Source organism: Dermacentor silvarum, chromosome 4, assembly GCF_013339745.2.
Source record: "Dermacentor silvarum isolate Dsil-2018 chromosome 4, BIME_Dsil_1.4, whole genome shotgun sequence".
Taxonomy (NCBI): Eukaryota; Metazoa; Arthropoda; class Arachnida; order Ixodida; family Ixodidae; genus Dermacentor; species Dermacentor silvarum.
The window spans coordinates 167972667-167983707 of record NC_051157.2 but is presented as its reverse complement, the minus strand read 5'-3'; the positions used below and the strand labels follow the sequence as shown (position 1 = coordinate 167983707).

The window sequence follows — 11041 nt, the reverse complement described above, 5'->3', positions numbered from 1 at the left end:
GAGCTTCAATCCAAGTACTCGTGTACAGAGTTTTACACGGACGCTTCTAGGTCACATGCCGGGGTTTATCATGCAGCCATCGGTCCATCATTTTCGGAATCCGGTGTACTGCACCCGGAGACAAGTATCTTTACGGCTGAGGCCTATGCAATATTATCGGCTGTAAAGTTTATAATGAAATCAAAACTAAAAAAGACTATCATATTTACGGACTCGCAAAGTGTTGTGAAAGCATTGCAATCACTCTGTAAACACAAAAACCCTGTACTTAATGAGCTCTATTCCATTCTGTGTAAAGCGTATATATCTAACCAGCATGTGATTATATGCTGGGTGCCGGGTCATAGAGGCATTGAGGGTAATGTTCGAGCTGATCAAATGGCCACATCAGTTACATCTCAGGCTATTAACCCGACAACTGCTGTTCCTGCAACAGATTTGAAGCCTTTCCTGCGACAGAAACTGCGAAGCCACTGGCAACGCTTGTGGGACGCTGAAACAAACAATAAGCTTCACCTCATTAAACCAAAGTTAGGTTTCTGGCCTCCCGTAACGAAAACACGACGAACTGATGTCCTATTCTGTCGTCTCAGAATAGGACATACATATGGCACCCACAATTTTTTGCTTACTGGTAGTGAACCACCAACCTGTGGTAGATGTGGTGAGAGGCTGACTGTCCTCCATGTCCTCGTGGAGTGCCGGGAAGCCGAAACAGAAAGAAAGAAATATTTTTCACAAGCGTACCGATATCATGTCCCGCTTCACCCCATTATGTTTCTTGGCGAAGAACCTATTTTTAATGTCAAAGCAGTCGTAGATTTTTTGAACCATGTGGTCCTGCATGTTATTAGCCCAACTAGTTCGTAGCGCATCCTCTCTCCAGAGGGATGCCGCTGTGATAATTTTTTATAGCAGATGCCTCCAGGCCCTTGTGAATCAAGGGCTCTGTCTAGGCAGTAGTGCTTCTTGCCAATTACTGCATCTTAAATATTTTAAATATCGTGTCATTCTTTCTCAGTGCATTCTTCATTGCATAGTACACCTCATTAGTCATTGCCATGATTTTAGTACATGTATATTTTACGCACTATACAGCGATTATTTTTAGGCCCCTTTACAGCCACGCTTCATCTACTTCTCAGAATTCATCGCTCCACTGCACACTCACAAACACTGGCATGGCGCTCTTTGGCCATAACTGGCCCTTGCGCCACAAAGCACCACACATCATCATCATGAGTGAATCCAGCTTGGCATCATTTCGGTTACTGAGTGAATTCTATATACAATTAAGGTGTTTCAGCGAACAGTTTCCAAAATTTTTAAAGGTGGCGTGTGGCAGATAGTACAATTCTAGTTCATGAGCTCGTCTACTCGAAGAGGCGGGCATTACTTGTACAAAAAAATGAAATGAATAATCGACTAATTAACAAAATTAACCAATTAGGTTTTTAGCTAATTACCTTATGGCCCATGTTGCAATTTACAAATTCTAGCCGTGGAGTGCAGATCCGCTTTGCACTAATTCTCAGGCAAACACCAGTGTCGAGATATAAATTTTCTAACTTTGCGTAGAAATACATTGGCGTGCCAGTCACTTTCTCAACAAAACGTCGTTTTATGCATCAAAGCACAAAAGTATGAAAAGAACATAGTATGGGATTTTACGTGCCAAAACCACGATCTGATTATGAGGCACGCCGTAGTGGAGGACTCTGGAATATTTTAGACCACCTGGGGTTCTTTAAGGTGCACCTAAATCTAAGTATACGGGTGTTCTAGCAGTTCGCCCCATCGAAATGGAGCCGCCGTGGCCGTGATTTGATACCGCCACCTCATGCTTAGCAGTCCAACACCATAGCCACTAAACAACCACGGTGGGTAAGCGTAAAAGTAACTGGAACGCCAATGCATTTCTCCACAATGTTCGGGAATTATCTGGAAACTGGTGCCATCCTGAGAATTAGTTCCTAGAGCATCCGCCTTGCGAATTCCACGGCTAGAATTTGTAAATTGCAACACGGGCCATAAGTTACTATGTTAAAGACCTAAATTGTGATTTTTTAATTAGTCGATTATGCATTTCAATTTTTTGTGCAAGTAATGTATAGTTCTTCGAGTAGACCAGCTCATGAACTAGAATTGTGCTATCTGCCACAGGCAACCTTTAAAATTTTTTTGAAAGTGTTTGCTGAAACACCCGTATTTATGGCCTCTGCATGCAAGAAGCGATGTTTCCATCCCTAACGCGTAAAAGTTGTAAATAATTAGAACTTTTTTATTTTATTTTGTCGGCAGTCGTTAGCATTGCCTACTGCAAAGAGAATCAATATTGAGACGCATATCACTCAGGTGCTTTTCACACGCCGTTGATAGAAGACTCTACCGAAGGGGTCACTGAAGTCTGCAGGTTTTTTTCAGGGTCAATAAAGCGCGCAAAGTAATTTGAAGTGAGGTGAACATACATCAACACATTCATTTTCTAGGTATAGGCTATCCATTTAGTTGGATACCTCCTTCTCTTTAAAAATATAATAAACTTTGTCCTTTGTATATATTTAAATATATTGTGTCTGTGCATGGTGTTCTCAGGGGAAATTAAAAAAAATGTTAAAGTGAGGAAACACGGATGAGGTAGGCGCCAATGGTGCTTCTAATGCGCTTGTCCTCCTATTGTCAGAATTTGCCGAAATAAAGCGAAAGTATAAATTAAAAGCCGTGCACGTCCGCGCGAACAATGGTGCCGTAAGCTTTTAGCCACAAAAAGTGAAAATGTGGAGGCACCGCAACAGAATCCTCAAGTTATGTGGGTAACAGAACTCTGGTAGTGACATTTTAGGGGCGGAGGGGGGGGGGGTCGGCTACGGATCTCCGGGGGGGGGGGGGGGCTCAGCCCCGGGGAAATTCCGGAGGGGGCTCGAGCCCCAGAGCCCCCCCCCCCCCCCCCCCCGTAGTCGGCGCCTATGCCTAACACATTGTCCAGATGGCACAAGGTTACGGCAGCAAGCACTCCACACCATCCCTCTTTCATTGTAATGTAGGAGCATGCGCATCGAACATGCTCTATGAGGTCTTCATACATAAGCAATATTCCAATCCCGGGTGTGAACACTGCCATTATGCACGCCCAGCCAGGGCACTACGTCCGCAGCTTAAAGAAAAATAATAATGGCTAAAGATTTCACTGTGATGCAATGCGTCGCCGTATATGGGTAACAGCGTTGCACCTCGCCCGGAGAGATTGCAAATGGGTACACCGACTGCACCTAATCTTGGAACGCCAAGCACACAGCACAACACAGTACCAACTGGAATACTTAACGTCAGTAAACCAGCGTCCACGTATAGACGACAAAGTATCTGCTAGAGGCGTCAACGCCGCTTATATTGCCTAGGTCTCTCAGTTGTAGTTTCTATGCAATCAACATAACCAATGCAACACCAGTTTATCGCATACTCGCTATGTGGCTTTGTCAATCCTCATGGCCAAGCAGGAATGTCGTTATTGGCCCTTTTCGCGGAGCAGTTTGCTCTAGATGTGCGAGATGGCGCTTTCGGCGGCGCGCCATACGTCGCCTCAGCGAATGCGCACGAACACGAAACCATCACTGCTTCTGCCCTGCTATACTATGCGATCAGCTGTCTGAAATGCAACTGGGTGTTCGATAATGCGCTGTGCCTAATTCATGCTGCAAAATGTGTAAGGATAAAGGGAAGACGTGTGCGGTAGTTAGCTGCAAAGATAGTAGTGATTCGCATATGACGATTGCGAATATAAGAGGCGGAATCGACCTTTGTCGCCGGCCCTTCACAATGCACGGCTTTCCTTGAGGATAAAAAGAAGTTAATTCATCCCCCAGCGCTGTATAGCTAACCTCCAAAGAAAGGACTTCTCCGGAACGTCGGTACTTAAGAGTGAGTACCGCTCGTTACAAGAGGAAGTAGTGCCACTTACTGGCATACTAAGTTTCGCGCACGTGTACACACGTCCACCCCTACTTGCGCGCAAACTTACACCAACTCTATCGCCAACGTATCAATAATAAGTGAATGGGCGCTCACTTGAATCAATGTGCCGAAGCATGAGTGACCGTGAGTACACTGACATGACACGAATGTTGAAAGCTGAACGTTTCGTGACGGTCCACAGAGTAAGCGAGGGACTAGCGATTTTAAGTCTTTGCTACAGGCTACCACAAAGTACAGAACCTTTGCATTCCAAGCTTTGTGCGCAGCAGAGCACACCAATGCGTGAGCGATTAGGCTGAAAATCAACTATCAGATAGTGGCCGCACCGAGGAACTTTACTGAATCAAAAACATGACAAGCCGTGACAAGCTGTGCCCGTGACATGACAAGCTGTGCCCTTTGCCTGGACGGAAGACCAAGAGCAGGCCTTCACCGAATTGCGCAAACGCCTTCAATCCGCTCCAGTGCTGGCGCATTTTGATGACACCGCGGCAACTGAAATTCACACAGACGCAAGCAACGTAGGACTCGGGGCTACTCTGGTTCAATGGCAAGACGGAGCAGCGTGGTTTTAGAAGGGCGCAACAAGGAAGACGACAGACGAAAGAACACACGTACACAAGCGCCGACTCACAACTAAGGTTTATTCCACATCACAGAGCAGATTGTGTTCTTTCGTCTGTCGTCTTCCTTGTTGCGCCCTTCTAAAACCATGCATCCGTACCAACTCGCCCAATTGTCAGTGCTACTCAAGACGGAGCAGAACGTGTAATTGCGTCTGCTTACGTCTTCCTTGCAAAACAAGTGGATAATCGTGGCAACCGATTATTTAACTCGCTATGCGGAGACAAAAGCTGTGCCGCGGGGAACTGCTGCTGAAGTCGCCAGCTTCTTCGTCCACAACATCGTGCTTCGTCACGGTGCACCCGCTGTGCTCATTACTGATCGCGGTGCAGCGTTTACAGCGGAGTTGTTGCAACAAGTCGTCACGCTGGCTTCTGGGACCTGTTTTCCCTGGGATTTCTCCCAGGATAGTTGTGCCGGACGATGTCCTGGCAGCAACAAAAGAGCCCACCTGAGTTTATGCAACACCTCAGGTGGGCAGAAAGGTTCGCGTATTCCAGTAGCCAACGTCATCACCGGTGCAGGGTTCACCATTTCAGAGCCTGTGTCCAGGTGATGGGTTGGCCGCATAGACCGCAGGGACGCCCCCCGGGTCAGACATGGGTCGGACGTTCCCAGATAAAACGCCGATTCCCCATGGGTGAGGCTGACCCAATTATTCGGGCGCAGCCACGGCACCATGCAACCTTCCCAATCTTGGCGCAGCGGCATCACAAGTACCGCCACTTGCAGTTTCGGGCAGCCCAGCCGTAGACAGGCTGCCCTCCACTGCTCTTGACAGGCCAGGTCCAGTTCTGCTTACCTATGGCACATCCCACTGCACCGGAATTGCAGGAGGGGGTGGACAGCCCGCGCTGGTGTTGCCGGGTGCCTATTAGTTTTTAGGTACAAACGTTTTCCCCCTCACTGCCGCCACGGTCCTCCGACTCCAGACGCGCAGCGTGAGCTCTCCCTCTTAGCCGTGCGGGTCCCCTCTGCACCCGCACGTTGCCCGTGACGCACCCCGTGGAGGTGGGGAGAGCTCCCATCCAGAGGCCGCGACTCCACCCAGGCTAGATTACACGGACACGCCACAATCCGCATCGTTCAGGCACCTCTGGACCATGAATGAGTACCAGACTCAACCAGACACCGACTTCTGAGATCCGACTTCCATGCTGTGGCCTCCAGTGAGCTGGATTACAGGGGCGCGCAACCAACCCCCAGCCCTAGCAGCGCAGTAATTGACTCTCTCAAGGAATGCAATTCCATACCAAGGCTTCCAGGAAGTTGGATTACAGAGGCGTACCAAAGCCCCCAGCCAAATCGGTATGGTTCCTGCTCACGCGGTAACCCTTGTGAGCATAGATGTTACTCTTCCTTGAATGCAAGCCGGGAGTACTCGAATTCATCCGGCATCATTCGTGTGAGCGCTGATCAACACCGTGCCCCCAGGCAATAGGTTACACAGGCTCGCCACAAACCTCCGGCATGGACCAGCCATGGCATAGTACAACGCAACACACTATACACTCAAAATGTTCAAACATTCGAAATGTTTGCCAAATAAAGAAGGAAGAGCACACTGATCCTGATTCAGTTCATAAGCGGAAAGTTTGGACAGCTCGGAATACATTTCTAGCACCGCTTTTAGTACAAGCACGGCATGCGCTGCTCGCGCCGTTTGGAGAAGGCGTAATGAGCTCTGAAAGCACTTACATGTCCTCTAAAGCTGTGCCCAAAGCTTAGTGTCGTCCACACACTCACCGTCTACGATATTCGTCGAAACGGAGGTTTGCTGCGCCGCACCGGCGTCACGCGCTTGCGTTGTAAACACGGAGGCAGCTGAGGCAAGCAATGGGTGCGTCACCACGTGATGAAACATGGCAGCGCCCACAGGAACGCCGGGAAAAGAGCCAATAGAGCGTGCTTACAAACACAATTGAGCCCATCACCGGCCATCGCGGTGCAATACGCGCGCGCGACGTGCCACAACAGCGAAAAAAGGACACTTCAATCGCTTACCTGTGTAATAATCCAGCGCCGATCCCTTCCTAATCAGATTGACATCCCAAATGCGACAGGAATACCACTTTCGCCCACCGCCATTTGCAGCCGCTGCCGCTCTTACTGTTGTGCCGAAAAATGCAACCCGTCGTGTAGGCGCAATAAAGGGTGGTAAGCAGCACCACCGCTCAAATATATATCCTTTTTTTCTGTATGCGTTTACTATTTACCTGCGAATAATGTTCAACGGCGTTATCTATGGTGATATGTATCTGGCGGTGAGAGTAGACAGTGTTTTTTCCCTATATTCTTTGCGTGTTAAATTTTCACTCGTATATAACGTGTTCAGTTGCCCTCCACAAGAAATTACGGATGGCTCTCCGTATTTCATAAACAGCTCACGTCCGTCTTTTTTACGCAGAATCCCGCGGTTTTTAATAAAACAGAACGGTCTACGTAATTTCTACGTAGGTTTTACCTGTATAATTACGGAAATATTGTACAGTGGGGGAGGGGGGGGGAGGCGTAACGTGCAAGCGCATACATGTATCTAAGTGGAACATGCTATATTCATTTACATAATTGTTCCCAATTCTTTCTCGATGCTAATTTGTAGGGACAATTATTTCTGATATGAGTGGGAAACTCAGACACTTAATAGTCAAATTCTGAATAAGTAGAAAACTTGAACGCTTAGCATGTGTACTATATATATAGAGCACCACACAACATAATTTCTGACACAAAAACGTTTATTAACAAGGAAAACGAAATATTTCTAAGCTAGACGAGAGGGCACAGCTAAACTCCTAGAAGAGAGCGAGCCAGTGCTGGTTTGTCGGCTTTTGCTGTCTCCGTCTTCGGGAAAGAGTCTACAAAATAAACACCCCCATGCAGATGCTTGTGCACAGCAAGGTTACCTGAAAAGCAAATCCCGCGATTACTCATAGCCCGTTGTTCGTCATAAAATGTCCCTTGAAATTGGGAAATTCTAAGCACTGCAAACAGCGCCTTGCTTCTACAGGTAGGTCATACATGAGCCAAGCGAAATTTGCAGGCAGCTGGTGAATGTTCTAATCCACGTTACAAATTATTCCAATTTTCAGTCCACTTTAGAAGTACCAGTGTAGCACAGCTTAGACTACCGGAAGCAGTTGCGAATGATGCGCTTGTCGACAGCCGCGAGCATCACAGTTTCGGAACGAAGAGGCTTCTGTGTGACTGCAAATCCTTTCCTCATAAAAATTGACCTTCGGCCTTTCCAATCACTCTGAAATTTGACACACAAGGCTAATAGCGGAACTAATCTATGACGCTTCATTACGTTGGAAGAGTATACAGAATAGTGTTCCCGCTGCGTATTAGGGATTAAGAAACATTAGAAAGCCAATAGCTAATACCCCCACGTCAATAGGAATAATATTTCTGCATGACACGAATGCTGACAATGTTTTACCTACCCGTCCGCTTGTAGAGTAGCGAAAAAGATTCTTCGTTTGGTTAACTTGCCTCCTTTTTCTTTTTTATCTTTCTCTCTTGTTTTACGCAATGCAGAAATGAGAGCCTACATTTAAATATGCAGGATGAGTTTGGTTATGCAAAGAAGTATCCTACTTTCGACGTCCATCTCTGCTTGACAAATTATCCATGTTGTATAACGGCCTTCATTACCGAACAATGTTCACAAATGATTATTTGACAGAAGACAGGTGAGGTGTTGCTTTTGCGCACCTTTGTTTTGTAGATTACACCCACCAATTTATCTGCTGTTCGGGAGGCGTCATCGGGGTCAAATCTGTGAGTGCCCTTGTGCATAATTATAGGAAGTTTTCGTCAATTAAGCGTCCAGGACAGGTGGTCGTCGCTGTGACGTTTTCTTTAGACCGAAATGCCTGTGCTAGCTTGATACGATTGGCAAGATGACGAAGAAAATCCAATTTTACTGGCGCAACTGGCTGTATTTTCATCATGTGCGAATTTCATGTCGTAAGCTTGTGAACGCAACATAAGAACAACGCCGTAAAAGAGTGTGAGCAATATATTAGAAAAAGAGAATATTTCCAGGAATCGTCAATATGCGCTTTGTGTACCCGTTATGGGACGTCTGTACCGTCGGAGACAACCTGCTTAGAGCGCACGGGTTCAGGAGACAACCAAACGAGCGCTATTCGCAACTCAAATGAACTGCAGGGGGCGCTGCGAAAACTGGCCGCGTCTGGCTACACTGAGCAACATGGCGGATATACGGAGGTCCCCGCGTCGCCGCAACCGCTGTGTTTGATGTTTGATGTACACTGTAGTTTGATGATTTTCGTGCGGTGTGATGCCGGTTTGCGCTGTTTTGTGGAAGGAAAGCGAGTAGCTTACGCCGACCAAATCATTTTATCCGATCTGAGAGAGGCACAGTGGGTAATGAAGCTGAAGTGGTCACATGGTGTGTGCAAACATCGGGCGTGACAGCGGAGCCGCACGAGATTCTGATGAAAATCACCGATGTATTCTTGAACTCATTGGTCGTGGAACCGAAGTACTCGTGCACTGTTGGATGGTCGGAAAAGTACAAGCACGTTTCTGCTGCTTTGTTTCACTGTTAAGCGCTTATAGATAGTCCGGTGTTTCGAGCGTGCGAGACAGCGGCCGGCCAAGTTGGGTACGTCACGCTGGCCTCGCCAGGATTGTCGAAATCTTTCAACCTGCGTAATTTGGCACGTTTAACATGGCCCGCAGCAGCGCACCGACTTGCTCGATCAGCGGTTGCCGCTGTACATGCGGATAAATGCACAGTCAGCGCGCACTTTCTCATTGTTGTTGCCTTAACACATTTTCGTTCGGCGAAGGCGCGAACTCTGCACGCTCTTTTCGGTCCAGAGAGCAAGCGAACCTAAAATCAAGCTTTGCACATTATTGCGAGCATGCACTACGAATCTGTGGCGAACCTTTCCCGCTACTTTTGCGTTCCTCTTGTGTGTGTGTGTGTGACAAATTTAGTAAATATCCTGCAAATTGATGGCCTGGGTCTAGGCCGCGCCGGGGACTGTTATTTATTTTACATTTAAGATTTGCGCAATGTGACTGCTGCTTCGCTTAGCTGTGAATGAATGAATCAATGTGTGTGGTTTAGTGGCGCAAGGGCCAGGTATGGCCAAAGAGCGCCGTGCCAGTGTTTGTTAGATCGCAGTGAAGTGATGAATTCTGAGAAGTAGATGTGACGGGGCTGTAAAGGGGCCTAAAATAGTCGCTGTAAAGTGCGTAAAATCAACATATAGTAAGATAATGGCAATGACTAGTGAAGTGTGCTATGGACATAAAAATACATTGCTAAAGAATGATAATATATGCAAGATATGCATATGCAAGAAGCACTACTACCTGAACAGAGCCCTTGAAACACAAGGGCCTGGAGGGATGTGCTATACAGAACTACTATCACAGCGGCATCCTGTGGAGAGAGGATGCGCTACGAAGGTATTGGGCTAAAACATGTAACACAACTTCGTTCAAGAAACCGAGGACTGCTTTGGTGTTAAACAGTGGTTCTTCACCAAGAAACATAATGGGATGAAGAGGGACATGATATCGGTACGCTTGTGGAAAATATTTCTGTCTCTCTGTTTCGGCTTTCCGACACTCCAGAAGGACGTGGAGGACGGTCAGCCTCTCACCACATCTACCACAAGTTCGTGGTTCATCACCGGTCAGTAAAAAACTGTGGGTACCATATGTATGTCCTATTCTGAGCCTACAGAATAGGACATCAGTTCGCCGTGTTTTTGTTGCGGAGGGCCAGAAACCTATCTATGGCTTTATCATGTGAAGCTTATTATTTGTTTCAGTGTCCCACAGGTGCTGCCAGTGGCCTCGCAGTTTCCTTCGCAAAAAAGCCTTCAGATCTGTGGAAGGAATAGCAGCGGCAGGATTAATAGCTTGCGAAGTAGTTGATTTGGCCAACTGGTCTGCTAGCACATTGCCCTCGATGCTTCTATGGCCGGGCACCCAGCATATAATGACATGCTGGTTTAGTGACACCAGGGCTTTCACGACGCTTAGGGAGTCCGTAAATACAATTGCTTTTTGAAGTTTTGATTTCCTTATATGATTAACAGCCGACAACAGTGCACGGGCCTCAGCAGTAAAGATACTGGTTTCCGGGTGGAGTGCACCGAATTCCGAGAAGGAGGGGTCGACGGCTGCATAAGACACCCCGGCATGTGACTTGGAAGCGTCTATGTAAAACTCTGTACACGAGTACTTGAACTGGAGTTATAAGAAATGTATTTGAATGTGTGCCTCTGGCGCGTGTTTAGTGACCTCTACAAACGATGTGTCGCAATCTATGAGTTGCCACTCCCACACGGCGGCAACAGTTTCGCTGGAGCCATAGGACGATGATCAAGCAGCGGAACACCCATTTCCTCACTGAGGTTCCTCACACGCAAAGAGAACGGCTTTCTCGCTGCAG

General features: G+C 47.3%; 1 protein-coding gene across 1 annotated transcript in view; it reads right to left on the bottom strand.

Moving 5' to 3' along the window:
• Positions 1 to 7383: 7383 nt before the first annotated feature.
• The window catches only part of LOC119449030 (luciferin 4-monooxygenase-like), a 73384-nt gene continuing 69726 nt past the window's right edge, over positions 7384 to 11041 (bottom strand). The window contains exon 4 of the mRNA XM_049666617.1: positions 7384 to 7502. Coding sequence (XP_049522574.1) covers positions 7384 to 7502 — 119 coding nt within the window. The remainder of the gene's footprint in view (positions 7503 to 11041) is intronic.